This window comes from Quercus robur, chromosome 3, assembly GCF_932294415.1.
Source record: "Quercus robur chromosome 3, dhQueRobu3.1, whole genome shotgun sequence".
NCBI lineage: Eukaryota > Viridiplantae > Streptophyta > Magnoliopsida > Fagales > Fagaceae > Quercus > Quercus robur.
In genome coordinates this window covers 64,812,409-64,831,607 of record NC_065536.1, presented here as the reverse complement: position 1 = coordinate 64,831,607, position 19,199 = coordinate 64,812,409, and the positions used below count along the sequence as shown (strand labels likewise).

Sequence of the window (19,199 nt, the reverse complement as noted above, 5' to 3'; positions counted from 1 at the left end):
GTGGGTGAAGTGGGACACTCTTTGTTCTCCTAAGTCTCTAGGAGGCATGGGATTCCGGGATCTTCGACAGTTTAATGATGCCCTCCTCGGAAAACAAGTGTGGAGACTCCTGCATGAGAGAGATACGCTGCTGTATAAGGTGTTAAAACTGAAATATTTCCCATTTGGCAACATTCTGGAAGCAGACTTTAACCAGCGAAGTTCTTTTGCATGGAAAAGTATTTTACATGCAAGAGAGGTCATTGGTAAGGGTGCACGGTGGAGAGTAGGAGATGGGTCATCCATAAACATTTGGAATCATAGGTGGCTGGATTTTACAGGGGGAGGCAAGATTGTATCTCCCAAGTTTAATCCGTCTCTGTCCACAGTCAAGGATCTTTTCATCCCTGGTACTAAAGCATGGAATAAGGAGCTTATTGAGCAGAATTTCTTACCATGGGAAGCTGAGCGTATTCAAAGTATCCCGGTGAGTCATTTTCCAATGGATGACTTGATAATTTGGCCACTCACCACTGATGGGAATTATTCGGTTAAAAGCGTATACCAGTTGTTATCTTCGGAAAGCAGGGCTGCTCTGCCTAGTTCATCTGAAGTAGAGGGTTGTAAGCATTTTTGGAATAGAATTTGGAAGCTGCAAGTACCCAACAAAGTGAAGCATTTTTTGTGGAGAGCTTCAAGGGAGTCTTTGCCCACCAAGCTGAACCTGTTTTCACGGCATGTTCTATCGGACAAAATCTGTAATCTTTGTAAAGAACACCCTAAAGACACCATTCATTGCTTATGGCTGTGTGATGGAGTCAAAGGCATTTGGCTTTCGGACCCTGGTTTTAGCTCCCTACGGCCCAAAGTTTTCGGAACCTTTGGTGAGCTTGTCGAATTCGTGTTGGCAGAGACAAGTCCAAACGTTGCTGCTCTGTTTTCAGTGGTTGCATGGTGTATTTGGGTTCGAAGAAATAAATTGAGAGAGAAGCAGCCGGTTTGGGGAGTAGGGGAAACGGTGCGACGGGCATGGGAGCTTCTGCAGGAATTCCGAGACGTTCATGTCAGGCCAACTCGGACCTCCGTTCAGTGTTTGAGACGGAAATGGAAGCCGCCGGGTCTAGGAGCTTACAAGCTCAACTTCGACGGTGCTATCTTTGAAGATTCTTCGAGTGCGGGACTGGGAGTGGCGGTGAGGGATGCGGAAGGCTTGATTATCGCTGCACTGAGCCAAATCATTCCACTTCCTAGTTCTGTGGACTTGGTCGAAGCCTTGGCTGCTCGGAGAGCTCTTCTCTTTGCCCAGGAGCTTTGTCTTGGTCACGTGGAAGTGGAGGGAGACTCTTTGAAGGTCATCACAGCTATTAATAATCCTCAACAAAATAAGACACAGTGGGGCCATGTTATTGAAGATATTAAAAAAGCTAGTTCCTGGTTCCCATCTTGCAGTTTCTGTCATGTATATAGGGGGGGCAATAATTTAGCCCACTCCCTTGCTAAGAGAGCAGTTTTATCTGCTGATACAGATGTGTGGATAGAAGAACTTCCACAAGATTTAATTCATGTATTTCAGGCTGATTTACCTCAATAAAATTGACTTACCTGTTTCTCAAAAAAAAAAAAAAAAAACCACCTCATAAATGAATATTTGAATTGTCTTTTTATAATTTGTGACACATCAGTTTGTATATTCAATGTAGTAAAACTTGTAATATCTATAGCACTATTCATTTTTTTTTAAATAAAAAAAAAAAAAAAAAAAAAAAAAAAAAAAAAAAAAACATTTGTCAATAGTTCATTGATTTGCACCATAAATTTTTTATGGTTACGTGTACATTTTTAAATATTTGTACATAATTTGATTTTATATATTAAAAAAATTTATAGAAATTTTATTTTATATAGTATTAAATGCATGGTTTTGTTTTAGCAACAAAAAAAAAAAAAATGCACCTTAACTTATTCTCTAAAGGTACTCGTTAACAAAAAAAAACTAATAAGAATTTATAAATGCTATGATTATACCTCGAAATGCTCGTCCAATTCAATGTGGCTCCTTCGCATGTTAAGAACAACGAGTTTTGTAGGTTCATAGGTGGACGGCAAGGACGATAAAGGAAATTTTTTCCAATCAAGTAACCTTAACCCATTGGGAAGATATTTAAGGTCTTCACAAATTACATTGCGAATTTTCAAATATTTGAGGCTTTTCATCTTTCCAAGATTCAATTGCATCTTTCTTGGATGTGGCAAGGACAATTTTATGCCTTGAATTTCATCTAATCCCTAATTGGACAAAGAATCACATGAATCACATTAGACAACAAAACATATGATTATTAAATTTAAAACAAAAATCATCTTTAACATTAAAATGACAAATCAAACACAATGAGAAAAAATTATTTGTATTTGCATTGCGAGAAAAGGAAAAAGGTAAATCAAAAGGACTTATACCGTATCTTCATTTAGTACTTCAGGAGCATCCTCATAACATAATAGCCTTCTATATTTTTTTGACACTTCTGATCTTTGTTGAGCAATTTCCAAACCCATTTGTTGTATTAAGTCATGCATCAATAATTTGTCATCTTTTGTAATGACTATGAGAGATTTATCGATAAGTTTTTCAATATCACAGTATGGGTCATAAAAATAGCTACTTTGTAATATATCTACAACCAAATTCATGTAGAATCCTTCAAAAAAACATGTAATATCAAGGAAAATATCCTGTTGAATTTGGTCCAATCCATCGTAGCTTATTTTAAGTACTTCTTGAATATCCGAATTAGGAATTCTTTTGTACTTATCTAATGCACTTTTCCAACATTGTAAATTTTTGCCATATAAATCAGAACCTATTATTTTTAAAACTAATGGAAGTCCTTTGGCATAACCTATAAATTGGTGTACGAGCTTCGAATAATCTTCTGTAGGCTTGTTTCTTTTGAGTGCATGTTGACAAAAGAGTTCACGAGATTCACATTCATGTAATTCCTTAACCTCATAGTAAAATAAATGACAATCTTCTCGCAGAGTAGATAGCAACTTTTTCTCTCTTGTTGTGATAATAATTCTACTTCCCGAAGCAAACCGATTGCAATTTCCAAGCAATTTTTCTACTTGCTCTAATTTGTCCACATCATCTAGAATTAAAAGAATTTTTTTGTACCGAAGCTTTTCCATTATCACATTGATTCTTTTATATATACCATGCACTTTCAATTTTCCAGCCCTTAAGATCTCATAATAAAGTGCCTTTTGTAGTTGGAGTACACCATCATTTGTTTTTGAGTTTTCTCTAACATCCTCTAGAAAGCTACTTCCTTCAAAACGATATTCAATTAAGTTAAAAATAGCTTTTGCAATTGTTGTCTTACCTATTCCAGGAAGACCATGGATCACTAACATGCGAACATCATTTGACTCAATATCTAATAGACAATTTATTTCCTCTATGCGAGAGTCTATTCCAACTAGGCATTTAACAACAAATACTTGTGTACGATTTAATTTAGCATTGATCTCTTCTAAAATTTCTTCGATAAATCTAAATTGAGGGTGGCTGTCAATCACAAAGCATTTAAAACATGTTAGAAAATAGAAATATGATCTTGAAATGAATTCAAAACGTTTAGTTTGTGAACTACAACAGAAATTTTGTTAGTTAAATTAAATGGCACATAATTCATAGATTTAAGAACTATCATTACGAACTTTTTTTTTTTAGGTCAAAAATCGACTTTAGGCTTTTAGCACAAACTCATTGAATATCCACTTCTAACACTTGAATGAATTTATTATAAAATTTAGGGGAAATTTTCTAAACATGACATGAGAGAAGTTTCAAATTAATTGATAAGAGTATCTATCATATATTCTTCCCTTTCTATCATTGAACCTTTCATCCTATTTAGCTCACTACTAAAAGATATGATCAAAATATAAATTTTTTATAATCTCTTTTCTTTTCTTGTTTTTATTTTTTAATAAAAAAGCAAACAAGAAGGGTTTTTTTGTGGTTGTTGTTTGTATAGCAATAAAATTAATTGGTGATAACAAAGTAGAGATTAAACACATACTCATTTTTGTAATGCAAACCAGATATATGGCTGGCTTCATTTAGGGCTGCCCTCCATCTCTGCACCTTCTCTTTATTATTCTTGAATTTTTTTTCATGCTTTGCAAATGCTTCTCCAAACTTTTCCTGTTGGTTACGTACATCTGATGGATTCACCTTGTAAAAAACCGGTAACACCACTTGGCCATTATGCTTACACTCAAGAATCATGACAAGTTCATCCAAACACCAAGTGGAGGATGCATAATTTTTAGAGAATATAATTATCGAAATCTTCGAACTTTCAATAGCTTCAAGAAGTTCAGCGGAAATTTTTTCTCCTCTTTGAAGCTCATCATCCATGAAAGTGTTAATACCATTATAACGCAAAATACCATTCAAATGGCTGGTAAAACCATTGCGGGTATCTTCTCCTCTGAAACTCAAGAACACATCATATTTGCATCGTTGGGTGAAAGAGGAAGAGGAGGTTCCCCTGGTGGTCGAAAGGGCCATTGTGATTTTGATGCAGAGACAGTTGAGAAAATCTAAAAGGAAGAGGAGTGGAGAAAGAAAATAAAGATGTGACGAAATTAAAATGGTAAGAGTTTAAGAAGTGAAGTGAATGAGAAATAAAAAATGAGAGATATTTCACAATGGTTTTTTGAGAAAGAAAGAGAATTGGCTGAGAATGAGAGAGTCAATGAATTGAGTTTTAGGTGCCGTTTGGATTCGGCTGAAAGTTGCGTCTGCGTTTGCGTTCCTTCTTTTCTTTTTTTTTTTCATTTCATGCGTTTCGCAGAAAGGCAGGGGACAATTAACACTGTAGCAATACTGTTCATACACTGTAGCAGTACTGTTTATGTACTGTTCATGGGACCCACAGCCACTTTATTTATAAAAAATATATTAAAAATGGGTTCCACGGTACTATTTATATATTTAAAAATTATTTTGCTACAGTCTTTTCAGTTTTCAGTTTCAGCAACAATAGGTTTAATCCAAACAGACCCTTAGTTGTTGACTGGTAAGTGATTTTTTTGGGTACACGCGCTTTCTTTGATCCAGGAAAGTTCGAAGAAATCTCTTTGCAGTATCAAAATTTAACCAAATCATAATAATAATAATAAAATAATGTGGGCCAAAAATTTAAAACGTGTTGAATGGGTCTCTGATCAATGATCCATTTCCTTTGCTTATGGAACCTATTTCATTAGTTTATTATATCTGGGAGACTAGAGGACTAACATATCGGCAGACAGGCAGAGTCGTCAAAGATAATATTTCAAAAAAAAAAAAAAGATAATATTTTATATTCTAACCAATAATTTTTTTTTTTCTTTTGATGGTTAACCCAATAATATTTTATCTTTGGCGTCTGGACTTTGGAGTGTAGCTGGAAGCTGATGTGCATTTTCTGATTAACTTTCAAAATTTTGGACTAAGGAGAGTACGAAGAAATATCCGCTGGGCCGGGTGTAAATTAATACTCTGCATTTCACTTTCAGACATGATTGAATTTATCTGTATTCTGTATGACCCAATAAACAATCAATTATACTTTGTCTTTATGAAATGCATATGTTGAAATCTTTGAGTCTTTCTACCCAGGAAAAAAAAAAAAAAACCGTTGAGTCTATATTGGTTGGCGATGTCATTATGTTATACATACAGTAATGATGACTGATTTGGCCCAATTGAATTCCATTAAAGGTATTTGCTGCCGTGTGTTTGTATAATACGTTAAAAAGTCAAAAAAAAAAAAATTTTTGATAAAATTCCCTAAAGGCATTAGTTTAAGAATTATTTTTAAAAATATTTTATTTTATTTAGATAGTTTAGAAATATTTTATGAGAAAATAATAAAACAATTAATTTTTTTGACAGTTTTTTATAATTCTCATGAAAGTGATGTTTAAAATTTTCTTCATATGGTTTATTAAAAATTGCTCTAAGAACACCCGTTCCATGACTCTTATAATATTATGATATTTCTACATTGGGGTGCTATGGTAATTTCCAAGTTGTAAAGAGTGTAGTAAATCACTGCCGGTGTGAACATGCTAATTTTTTTTTTTTTTTTTTTTAATGGGAAAAATGGTTTCATGATGTTAGTAGATTTAGTAAGGTAGTGTCCAAATCTATCAATGCCTTAAAATTAAGGGTCTTGTTGACAATTTGACTCCAGTATCATGTTAGGAAACACTAGCTTCGGTAGTCCCAATATCTAATTCACTGAGTGTAGCAATTTTTTTGTTATTTACCATATGTTTGGTAAAATTTCAATGAGACGTGTGATGCGTAATACTCTGTTTCAATTTTGGCAGAAACACCATTTTGATCCCTACATTTTGAGGTCACATTCAATTTAGTCCCTACATTTTGATAACAGTCAATTTAGTCCCTGCTATTTTCAACTTATAGTCAATTTGGTCACTACCGTTAACTCACTAACGGAAAATGCTTACGTAGCTAACGGTGTGAACAGTTGGCACATTTGATACTGACATGGCGAATAAAATAATAAAAATAATGTTTAATACATATTTTAAAATGCCACGTTGGCATTTTCCCAATTTTAATAAAATAAAAATAATTTCAATTTTAAAAATGAAAAATAAAATCTCAGATTTTCTTTGTATCTTCGTGCACTTTCTTGACAACCAAACACAAAAATACAAATATCAGATTACTAAATCAACCCAAAGACTCAGTTCATTCGAGACAGAACAACATTCATAAACCTTTTAACGTAGTTTATCCCTCACAATTCAATTACAAATGTAAACAACCAAAACTATAGCCAATAGACCCACTCTGTTGTCATCAAACCAATTTTGAAACTCAAAAAACCCCCCACACTCTGATATCACCAAACAAACTTTGAGACTAAAAAGGCCCACATGCCAATTAGAGCCATTTTCTGTAATGACTATGATAGGAATAGTTTTCTAAGTTACTAGATAATCAATGAGAAAGCATGGACGGTGATATTTTTCATTGTAAGCGGTTTTCCTCAAGAAAATGTATCTTTCGATAAGAAAAACCAGTTGTGCAACAGCACCATTTGCGCAATTACCGAACTGAAAAACATGGTGGCTAAGATAAATCCCATGATTATCACCATGCCCAATCGATAAGAAAGGCTCTGTCATTGGATACGAATTCATTATCTGGGTTTGCATTGGACCGCCACCAACCATGCTGTGACACCAACCGAAGCTCCGCGCGTGCTCCAACCCAAGACGATTCGATCGTTCCTGCCTTGCATCACTGTCACCATTCCTACCTTAAGCCGTCACCAGCCATCAAATCCCGGCGTCGAATGGAGATCTTGTTGCTTTCCTTTGTAATGGATTTTCTTCTATGTGTTAAGGTTTGGAAAATGGGGTTTTGAGGTTGATTTTAGATTCGTGGGTTTGGTGTTTTGATTTGGTTTTTTGAGGTTTCAAGGGGAAATTTGGCCACTAGATTATCTGGGTTTTGTGTAAACAAATTTAGTAGGATTTATCCCTATCAAAGCCACTGGATTTGTCTCCATCTGGGTTTGTTCTTGTTCTTTTTCTTTTTTGGTTTTTGTTTGGTTACCAAGAAAGTTTGCTGGGGAAAATTTGTTGAGTTTTTTGTATTCTAAAATTTCAATTTCTTATTGGTTATTTCTGATTAGGATGTTTCTCAATTGTATAGAGGTGAGATGATGTGGAATATATTTATGAATTCAAGGATTTAAGATAGAAAAATCAAGAAGGTGATTTGTGTAGCCATGAAAATGGAAGAAAATCTGGGATTCCTAATTTTGTTTTCCAATTTTAAAATTGCGAAATTAAAATTATTTGTATTAAAATTGGAGAAATGCCAACGTGATATTTTAAAATATTTATTAAGCATTATTTTTATTATTTTATTTGTCATGTCAGTATTAAATGTGTCAACTGTTCACACCGTTAGCCATGTAAGCATTTTCCATTAATGAGTTAACGGTAGGGACTATGTTGACTACAAGTTGAAAATAGTAGGGACTAAATTGATCGCTACTAAAATGAAGGGACTAAATTGATTGTTACTCTAAAATGTAAGGACTAAAATAGTGTTTTCGCCTTCAATTTTTCATTTTCTTTTATTTTTGATGTTATGTTGTGCAGTTCTTCTATCAGATTTAGATTATCGTAATAGATTCTTATTGATCAAGTGTTCAATAACCTCAACTCCATTCCTTACAAGCTTCACATAGCATTGCATCTATACATGACTTTTGCATTGAAAACGCAATCTTAGGGTTGTATTTTCTCATTGCTTCAATTGTCAGATCCAGCTTTCCCTAGTAAACAACGAAAGCATGCCATGTAAACAAAACTACAACATTTAAAGAGAAAACTTTATATGATTGCTATAAGTTTAGCTATGTTTAAATGCAAAAACCCATTCTAATTGCTCGTAAAATCCACGCTGTATTTTGACCTAGCCTCTAAAACTCAAGAATATATTATATTTGCATAGGGACAATATTTAGTTACAAAATTGGTTGTAACCTAAAGTTATAAACTTACTTAATAAAATAAATATTATTACATATTTTGAAAATCTAACTATTGAATTGCATATTCTTTACACTCTTAACACACATGTCAAATTTTATGTCAATCGGATATTATTTACTGTATAATCTATAAGTTTATATTTTATGCATAATTTCAAACTACAAAAACTTGCAATTTAAACAATTTATTGATGACATAGTTATTGATCTTTAATTTTTTATATATTTTGTAAGCATAGAAGATATAAGAAGAAGATGTAATCTAATGATAGATTTATTAAAATTCACATTCAATAAAAAGATATTGAGTAAAGTTATACTCTAAAACTACAACAAATTTTGTAGCTAAATTTTGTCATTTGTATAGTAGTTGCATAGTAGTGTGAAAGAGGAAGAGGAGTCTCTTTTTTCTGGTAAGAAAAGTCATTGTGATTTGGATAGACGGTTAGGTGAACTAAAGGGAAGAGAAGAAAGGAAATGTGATAACATAGGTAAAGGAAAGTGAATTAAAAATTAAAAATAAGAGAGATTTGTCTCAAAAGGATTTTTGAGAGAGAATGGGAATGGTAGATTGAAGAAATTGAATGTTAGTTGTTGTGAGGCCAAGAAGACAACGATGGTCTATTGTGAAAATACTAGCAAACTGCTTGTAGTCTGATTCACTTTTTAGAAAATGTGTAATTTCACAATTGTGTGCCCAAACGCGTAGTTTGAAAAAATTGGCAAATTTTGGTATTTAGACTGTTTTTAGAAATTTTTTTTGCGAATAGTATGCGCGTCGAACTATTTAGTTAGTTGGACTGATTTTGGAACTCGAGTTTGCCAAACTCGACTTTGGGCTGGAAAGCAAACACTATAGTGGCGTTTTTTTATGATATGCACTAAGATGTTCATGATTAGCTAATAAACAGTTGTGAGATGGTTATTTATGCATTTCTCTTAGGTTTTTTTAGTCCTTACAATCAAAAGCATGTGACTTCAAAATCAAGATCATATGATCGAAAACTATAAACAACTCACACACAACATGCACTACATAGCTAGAACTAGCAAAATGCAGAAAAATAAGTTCATCCAAGCTAACCAAGGTACACAAGCATGTTATGCAAAGAGAATATGGCCAACCTTAACTACACATCCATGATATGTAATACAAAACACATCCTTCCATATTCCTCTTGCCATTTTTTTTTTTAATGAAAATAAAAAACAACCTAATATGAGATGCATGAATTTATTGCAATGCAAATCCTAGAAACAAAGAAAACAAGAAATCAAGAAAATAGTCACAAAGGATTTTGAGATGAAGCACAAGGACCATGTCAAAAAGACTCAATTAGATTGAGCCTTTTGCATCCATAACCTCTTAGATGCAACTTTGGTTTTGGAGTTATTATTCAGATTAGAATGATGAGCAACTCTAGCATTGGTATAAAGGTTTAAAGCCTTTACCAATTCACCAATAAGTACCATAGGATCTTGTGCTTAAGACACATGTACTTTTTGCTAATTTACTAGCTTAACAGCTTGCAACTTGAAACAGTTTGGGCGAGTATGCCTAGCTTTTCCACAAAAATGACAAACCCACAAAGGTCTATCATGCTTCTTATCCTTGGGGAAGTTAGGACTCTTAGGGTTAGACTCTTTATCTACCCTAATCTTCCTAGAAGCAGGAACTTCTTCTTTTGGCTTAACAACTTCTATCTTAGAAGGTTCAGAAGAAGGAAAAAAGTTTGTGGAATGAGTTTCAGACACAGAGATGCTATCAACAAAACCTAAACCTGATTTGTCTAAGGAAAACTTCTGAATACTCAACATGTGATCAAGTTTAGAACTAGCAGACCTATTTGATTGTTCTCTAGCAACAAACAACTACAGTTTTAGGTTCTTAATTTTATCAAGCAGTATAGTATTTTCAACCTTCACCTTATTTACCAGTTCATTAGCATCAAGCAAATTCAAGAAGTTTCTCTTTCCTTGTTCAAGAGTGGCTATCTTCTTTAGCCCTAAATCCACACTCATTGCATCCTTTGTAGCAACCTTGCATAACTTGTTATAAGCTTCTTGCAAGTCAGCCCTCTCAGAGAGTTCCCCATTAGAAGGGTTCTTTTCAACCAAATCACTTTCATTAACTACAGCAGTAGCTGTAAAAGCAAAGAAGTTTCCATCTTCATCACTTCTGACTCATGATCAGAAACTTCACCATCACTAAGGATTACAACCATAGCTTTACCCTTTAATCTCAAGAATGTTGGACATTCTGATTTCATATGACCATACCCTTGACAGCCAAAACACTGTTGACCTAGATAATTACTAGAAAATTGACCAACTTTTTCTTTTGATTTTTCGGTATTATTGATTTTAGTTGGTTCAATTTTCTTAGAGTTCTTACGTTCAGCATTGTTTCTACCTCTTGCCCTTCTATTGTTATCCTTGAGAAAGTTTCTAAAGTTCTTGGCAATATATGCAATCTCTATAGAAGAGAGTTCATCATCAAATCCATTATCATCAACTGATTTAAGAACCATTGATTTGGATTTGTTTGTTTTGCGTAGGTCTAACTCATAAGATTGTAGAGATCCTACAAGCTCATTAATAGGGATAGAGTCCATATCCTTGCTTTCAGTAATGACAGTTACTTTAGGTTTAAAGTCCTCAGTTAAGGATTTAAGAATCTTCCTAACAATCTTAGGTTGATCATAAATTTCACCCAAATTATATGCAGAATTAACAACATCATTTAGTTTAGCATAGAATTCATCAAAACTTTCATCTTCAAACATTCTGATGGTTTCAAACCTAGTTGTTAACTGCTACAACTTGTTTATTTTAATTGCCTTTGTGCCTTCATGCACAGTTTGGAGAATTTTCCAAGCAATATAAGCAAACTCAACATTTGAGATTCTCCTAAACTCTTCCATAGAAACAACATTTAAAATAGCATTCATAACTTTGCTATTAAAAAAGGCTGCATCTTTTTGGGACATTGACCACTCACTAATAGGAGTAGCCGGTTTCTCCATCCGTATTCAACGGAGTTCCACACTTTCTCATCTATAGATTTCAGGAAGGCTTTCATCCTTACCTTCTAATAGGCATAGTTATTCCCATTAAAGTATGGAGGGATCACAAGAGAGTGACTGTGTTCCATGACAACAAGTGTCAATGATCAACTCTTAGATCAAGAGATCTATCACAAGAGCTAAGTTGCTATGATATCACTTGTTAGGTTTTAGATCCCTTAACACAATATGTTTAACCTAATATTAAGCCAAGTTGATTAACAAGTTTGTTATTTAAGTCTAGGTTAAACAAATATGTGTAAAACAGATATAATGCGGAAAGTAAAGAACACAAAGATTTGATGACCCAAGAAAACCAAACCGGTAAAAAACTTAGGGAGGATTTAACTTAGCTATCCTCAAGGTAAAAACATATCCACTATGAAAGAATTGAAGTTTGTACAATAAGACTTATACCACTAACATCTTATTGCTACCTCGTGTAAAAAACTTACTAACAGGACCACTTGACAGCTCCGAGTCTATGGACTACTTCTTTCCTTAATCTGCAGCAACCACAAGTTCTCCTACTTGTGACTTTGAGACTCCACTCAAAGGTTTTAGATCTTGTTGAAAGTTCTTTATACAACAACTGAATCGCCTATCAATGCTTAACATGAATCTTAATCTTGGTGGAACTATGCGTGTGTTCTAAGGTAAACACCTCTCATATCTCACAAAAGATTAAACACACAATACAACAAAGACTTCTAAAACGTAGCTAAGGTTTTTCCTTTTTATACTAGGAGTGAAACACTTAACCCTACACGTCATATGGGTTTAGGTTGCGTTTGAAAATTCTGTAGAAAATTGCTAATCCACGATTCTCGATCGATCGAGCCTTGCAGAAATTGAACAGTAATTTCCTGCAATTACTCGATTCTAAACTTACATTAAACCAAGCTTTGAGCAAGTCTAATCCTAAACTAAATGTTTTGATCATGGTTTGCCAATATATACAAAATGAAGTTCTAATACATTAGTTCCTAAAGTCTTAGAACTTAACAGTCTTGTTGTTGCTACAAAGTTTCAAAAGTTAAGAAACATGCTCTGTTTCACAGTCACATAACACTAGCTTTTTAGCTGGCATCATAGTTCTCCAAAGCTAATGTAAAGTGTGTGGAAACCCTTCTTACTGGCTCGAAGCTGAGAGCTCATTGGTTGAAGATGTTATAACTTGGGAGAAATTAGACTTAATCCACTTGTGGTTAGACCTGTTTTGACTTTGTCATCTGTAGTTTGAAAATTGTCACTTTTCATTGGTTGAAGATGTCATAACTTGGGAGAAATTAGACCTAATCCACTTGTGGTTAGACTTGTTTTGACTTTGTCATCTGTAGTTTGAAAATTGTCACTTTACCCACTTGAGGTAGTCTCTATTGGAGAGTCATTACTCACCTCTTCACTTGCCGTTAGAAAAACAGATTTTAACATAAAAGCCTAAAAGAAAATGGATCAGACGCCTCTCAAGAAAACTTTCTCATACCATTTTCATGGAATTAATTAACACAAGACTCAGAGCAAATCAACTGGAAAAATCTATGATATTGGATCAACTTTTGCAGATTTGTACTATTCCTTATGTAGTCTTCTTAAATTTCAGCCATGTGTCTAGTTAAATACCTATGTATAAAAACACAATCTTTCTTTCTTTCTTTCTTTTCCTTGGCTAGTAGAAAAAAACAATAGTTTCACTGCTTCAAATCTCTCCACGGCCTAAATCTCACACTGAAGTAAAAAACCACCAATTTCTTCTTTTGAGAATGGACAAAATAATGGAGCTTGAAACAAATTATAAAGGGGACTCCTTTCTTTTGGTGGTTAGAAACTCAGAGAAAGGCACTTGGCCTGGGGTTGTTCTTTGGCTAGCTTTGATGGATAGGAGGGAGTGATGGGTATTAATTAATTGTGTTTGTCATGTAGATGGATTAGATTACTGGTACAAAAAAAAAAAAAAAAAAAAATACTTCTTCTTTGTTTTGGTTTTGTGTATAAATTAATCCACAAAAACACACACAGACTATTCATCAAAGACAAAAAGGGACATGGAAGAGACTGATAGAAGAGAGTGAGCACACGTTGCAGGCAATTGTATGAGAGCATACTTTTTCGAGTGCGTGCTAATGACTTTCCTTTCTGTCATTTTGTGTTAATGAATCCTCGAAAAATGATGTGAATTTTTTTTTTCTTGAGAGATGTTTGATATGTTTTCTTTTGTGTTTTTATGTTAAAATATATTTTTCTAATGACAAGGTGAGAGGTTGGTAACGGTTGTCTAACAGAGACTACCTCAAGGGAGTAAAGTCAAAATGGGCCTAACCACTAAGTCTAACTTCCAAAAAAAAAAGCTGAAAAATTGTGTGGAAATCAAAAGAAAGGAGAATTAAAAAAATATAATAATAATAATGACCAAGATGGATTACACTTTTGATTTTTTGATACAAGATCTGAATTTAAAATACATACATACACATATATATGATAAAAAATACTGCAAAGTGTTTTATTTAGAATTTCATATTTGAGCTTCTAAATATCAGGGTGGATGACATGGTGTTGATACCCATTTTCACACACATTTTTTTACAAGCCCAATTCATGTATTGTATTATATTTTATTCTTTTAAGCATGGTCCAAGCTCATGTAATATATTGGAGAAATTGAGGGAGAGTGGTTTGGAGGGTATGAGTCAGTTCCTTTTGGACATTTAGCATGAGCCTAACCCAAGCATGCTACCAAGTGGGCAGGAGAAGTTGATAACACCTCAGGCTTATTAAGAAGGTCTTATACCTGAAATTTTCACCCTAAAAGAGCTTTTATGCTTTAGTTGACTGTGGTCCAAAATTTTGGCCTTAACCCATTTTTCCCTTTAAAACATAGTTGGCTTGCATTGGCCAACTCGAGCTACTAACCCTCACTCAAGTGAGCCTCCCAAGAATTTGAAACGATTGAAAATGAGGAGTTAATGGGGGCTTAGTCAAATATTTCCCAAATTGTGCATAAAGCAAGCTAACTCTTTTACCCAATTAAAGCAAATCTAAACCAACCATCAATTTGACACCGTAGAGTTCCATAGCCTCATATTTTAGCCCAAAAACCAATCACTAAGAGCACCCAAAGCTCAACATAAAAGCCCCTATTTAGATTCAAAATAGGCCTACCACTTTTTACTCTTAAAGCTAAAGCTAAAACTTTAGAGTAAAAGTTCATTCAGCCAACTAACATTCTCACAATTTTGAAACTTGGGGGTGAAAACATGAGTATAGGGGAACCTTCCCTCTCTTCCTCACAACCTCTCTCAATTTCTCTTCTCATTGACTGTGGGTCAAAGTTTCGGACCTACTATGTTTCTATGAATTTTTGTTATTGGCACTTTGATTTCTCTCTAGTTAAAGCATCATTAACCTTTATTTACTAAATATTGGAATTTTGGGCTTGATACTCTCCACAATCACTTCTAAAGAACTCAAAGGGAGATTTTGGCTATTCTCACATTTTTTGCCCTTGTTGCAAAAATGCCCCCGACACATGGTAACATCATGTCTGTTTGGACTTTGGTTGCAATTTTTTGCTAAAAATTTGTTTGTTGAAAATTGGTTAAAATGTAATTCTACTTTTTACCCCCAAAAAAAAAGCTTTAAAAATCTATGAATAAATAAATAAACATAAATAAATACATAAAAGAAAAAAATGTTGACAATCACACACCTTGAAGAACTCTTAGATTGCAATGTTCGAGACAATATTTTGGTTTAAAGATAATTTTAAGTGAGATGATTCCATTATATATGCTTCAATTCTTTTCCCACCTCCATGTCATCGTACCAAGCAAAATGGAGTACTTGTTGATAGGCAATGTCATCATCATCAACAATATTTCACTGTAACTCTCTAACTACATATACTAGATGCATGAGATAATTATCTCCACTACATAAGAATTTCTATGCATCTTTTTTTGTAAGTTAATACTCTTGAATAAGGGTTTTTTCAACCCAATCCACCATTGTGGGTTAAAAAAAAAAAAAAAAAAAAAAAAAAAAAAAAAAAAAAAAAAACAACCCACATGTATCAAATTGGATCCATGGATTGGATAAATTTTTTTTAATTACTATTATTATTAAATTGAGCATTAGAACAATACCAAACCAACACAACCCCACCAACCTCTAAAAACTGACCCAAATCAGCGAGTTGGATTAGATTGTGTCACTTTTAGCGGGTTGAAAGGTTCGCGAGTTGGTGACACACCCTTACTTTTGAACGCCAATCAATATCCTAGAACAATGGGATGACTTCTGAGAATTATTTGTAAAAGACAGAAAAAATGATGCCACTTCTTTGGAAATAATCTCACTTTAATTTAAAAACTAAAACCTTCTAGCATCTCCAATTAGACAAAAATTGAATAACAGATAACTAAACTTTATTGCCCCTATATCGTCCTACATTGATATGAGATACCTACACCCACGAGGAGATTCTGCACATGGATATAGAAAGCCCCGCTTGATCTAACAATGTGACCTGAGAATTATTCTATTTTGAAGTACATGGTTTCTGAAATATGCTACAAAATCATAGATGGGAAACTGTAAATTTTTTTGAAAGGCAGATAGTGGACAGGAGGAGATGGGGTTCGAAGTTTGAACCACATATATGGGGTATTACAAAAGATGCTATTGCCACTAAACTATCACTTAAGCCCGAGAAAACTATGGAACCTGTCCAGAAAAAATCATATGAGCTTCTTTTTCTCAAAAAAGGTCTTCAGGTGCCATACTTGCAAGCCTGCTACTGATAAACAAACAATAAGGGAAAGAAAACTCAACCAGGCCATCCTGTTGTTAGTAGTTTTGTTGAGCACCTGCATTTCTTCTTCTCTGAAATATAAATCATAAACAGCATTGGTTAAAAAGAGATGGATATCCCACTTTTCATGAACTGTAAAAGAAATACAATAAGTTTTCTTACCTTTCACGGAGATAAAACATTTCCTCCTGAATGGAAATAACAGTATCATACATCTTCTTCAGTTCAAGTTCCATGAGCTGGCATTTAAAATAATGACAAGAGGATAAGTTCCTACCCATATTGTGAACACAACTTGTAATATCTTATTTAAAAAATTGCAACACAATGATAATTAAATTAGCTAAAAATGAAGGTCAGAACTAACTATATTTCTAGCATGATTGCTAAGCACAAATGCATGGACTCAAGTCTTGATAGCAGCCAATTTGGGCAAATAATGAATAAGGGTAAAACCCTGCCCAAGTTCAGAGAGACCTCACTTAACTGAGAGCAGCACTGGATAAGACATACTCTCTCTCTCTCTCTCTCTCATAAGATAGAGACATGAAAATTACCAATTTAATTTCATTTCCAATCCCAGTAATCAACTATCCAGATAAAGCTATTCTCAAAAAAACTATCCAGATAAACCATTTCACCAATAAACAAAAGTGCAGAAAAAAGAGAATCATTTGCATGAACTATTCATGGTAAGAGAAATTGCACAAATAAAGATTGTCTAAGAGTAAGTACTAAGTAGATAATGTTGACGATATGCAAATGAAATGACTTTGACGCTAACAAGACGCCATCAGAAAAAGAAAAAAAAAACACACACACACACACACACCAAGAGGCACAAATTAGTGCAAGAATCACTTATCAAAAAACAAACTAGTGCATAAATACCCAGAGAAAAAAAAAAATCATATGTTTCACATTGCTGCACACATGTAAAAATTAAAACAAGTACAAAGGGGGGTCCCTAAGCTGGGTTGAAATCACCCAATTCCCCACAAATATCAAGCACATTATCTCATCCATATTTAAATAGAGAGATATTAGGGAAGAAAGTAAATCAGTTTTTACTCTAATATAATGCTAACACCAGGAATCAGAATAAAATTATTGCCTTTGTTTTACTTTAATTGTTCTTACAGGCTACAAATACAAAAGTATATGAGCAATAAGCTGATAATTATCCTCTAGAAAAATTTAAAAGAAGAAAAAGATACCACAAAGGTTCATTACTACTTTCTAAACTGCTTTTGTGGCATACCATGCAGTAAAAGCTGCTATACAAAATGACTCCACCACCTAAAATATTATCAAGCTACCAGAGCATAATCCCTCCTGTCCCAAGACATTAAACAAGAGATCCACGGAGGTCATTTCTATTGAACTATCAAAAGTGATCTCTACACCTATAACCAAAAAAAGGCTGTGAAGATTTCACCAATTTGTTTTGTATTACACTTGCTCTTGAATTAGAAACAAGCATACACTCTATTTGGTTGTACTCACCAACCATGCAAGTAGCTTGGAGTGTTCACTTATGGGGTCTGGCACACTTGTAATACAACTTCATTGTGATGACAAACACTCAAAGTTGCCATCTTTAACCATTATGCCATTCTTCCTTCCCTTTTTTTGGGGATCAGAGAAGAATGATCACAAGCCAACCCTCAATATTAACACTAAAATACTTCAAAGCATGAACACTAGAGTGCACTAAGGACCACAAATGACCAGCAGGCAGAACTCATAACCTTATAATTAGTATTTTCATTCACTTTTTAAGGAGAACAGCTTGGCTTCAAAATACAATGCATTTAGAGACCAATTTTTCAATCATGCCTAATCACCAACAAAAATCTGCCAAACACCACGCATATTTTTCCCCACCGAAAATGCTGCAAAATAGGGTTCTCTATATCGATCTAGAAGTCAATTTAATCAACTTCACATACTGACCAATAACCATACCTTAGCAAATTAGTCCCCTTGACTTGCCAATGAACTCTAGCTCAAACAACACCTTCTCTTCCCACAACAATAACTAGAGGGAGAAGTCATGGGTTCAAAATTCATAGTCTACTGAGAGTATGTAACTTACCCATAAATAAAAATCCTTAATACCACAATACTAAACCCTGAAATTCAACATTCTCAATTTTCACTCATTTTACAAGCTTCAACTTCAAGCCCACTATCTAAAAAAACACTCAAATTTTTCATTACCCAAAAAGCCAAAAATAAATAATAACCACACCAACAACCTAACAACACAATCCCCAAAAAACACACACAATTACTAGTCACAACCATTTTCACAACTTAACTAAGTTAACAAGTCGTGATCAGAGCAACACCACATCCATTCACATCAACCATCACTGACACCACTTTTATTATACATCAATCACAACAGGACACCTAAAAATCTACCAAAACAAATTGTGAACAACAAATTTATAGTTCTAGAAAATGTTGCAACTAATAATTTTAAAAAATCAAAAAAACTTACATCAACTTGGCCTTTCTTGGCAACACTAGACCAATCCTTAGCAGCCACACCAGTCTTCCATTCGAAATCAATGGTGGAAGTGATGGGAGGCTGATGATCCGGCGCCGAGAAACACGCCATGTAATCTCCCGCCTCCACTGTCATAAACGCGAACTTCCCCGACGGCACTTTGTCCCCATGATGATAAGTATTCCCATTCGACGAAGTCACCTAATCCCACTCAAAAACAATAA

General features: G+C 34.1%; 2 protein-coding genes across 4 annotated transcripts in view; both read right to left on the bottom strand.

The window, feature by feature from the left end:
• The window catches only part of LOC126718908 (transmembrane emp24 domain-containing protein p24delta9), a 29,931-nt gene that overhangs the window by 10,125 nt on the left and 607 nt on the right, over window positions 1-19,199 (bottom strand). The window contains exons 2-4 of one of the 3 annotated variants that reach the window (XR_007653144.1): window positions 18,967-19,176; window positions 16,620-16,696; window positions 16,173-16,528 (exon numbers count right to left, since the gene is read on the bottom strand). Coding sequence is in view for 2 of the 3 variants with exons in the window: in XM_050421305.1 (XP_050277262.1) it covers window positions 16,384-16,528; window positions 16,620-16,696; window positions 18,967-19,176 (432 nt within the window). In the remaining variant the exon portion in view is untranslated. Of the gene's footprint in view, window positions 1-16,049; window positions 16,529-16,619; window positions 16,697-18,966; window positions 19,177-19,199 lie in introns of those variants that run through there. The other 2 variants (XM_050421306.1, XM_050421305.1) reach the window with 2 other exon arrangements.
• Window positions 2,123-4,794, bottom strand: LOC126718907 (TMV resistance protein N-like). The gene is made up of 3 exons (XM_050421304.1): window positions 4,065-4,794; window positions 3,363-3,547; window positions 2,123-2,265 (listed from the first exon to the last, which is right to left on the bottom strand). The coding sequence occupies exons 1-3, from the start codon at window positions 4,556-4,558 to the stop codon at window positions 2,255-2,257; spliced, it is 690 nt and encodes a 229-aa protein (XP_050277261.1). The 5' UTR covers window positions 4,559-4,794; the 3' UTR covers window positions 2,123-2,254.

Excerpts from the sequence above, each read along its gene's own strand:
- LOC126718907 (XM_050421304.1), bottom strand. The coding sequence starts at position 4,558 with ATGGCCCTTTCGACCACCAGGGGAACCTCCTCTTCCTCTTTCACCCAA. Across the intron at positions 3,548-4,064 it reads GGTTTGCATTACAAAAATGA|CCACCCTCAATTTAGATTTA; the intron begins GTATGTGTTTAA and ends TGTGATTGACAG.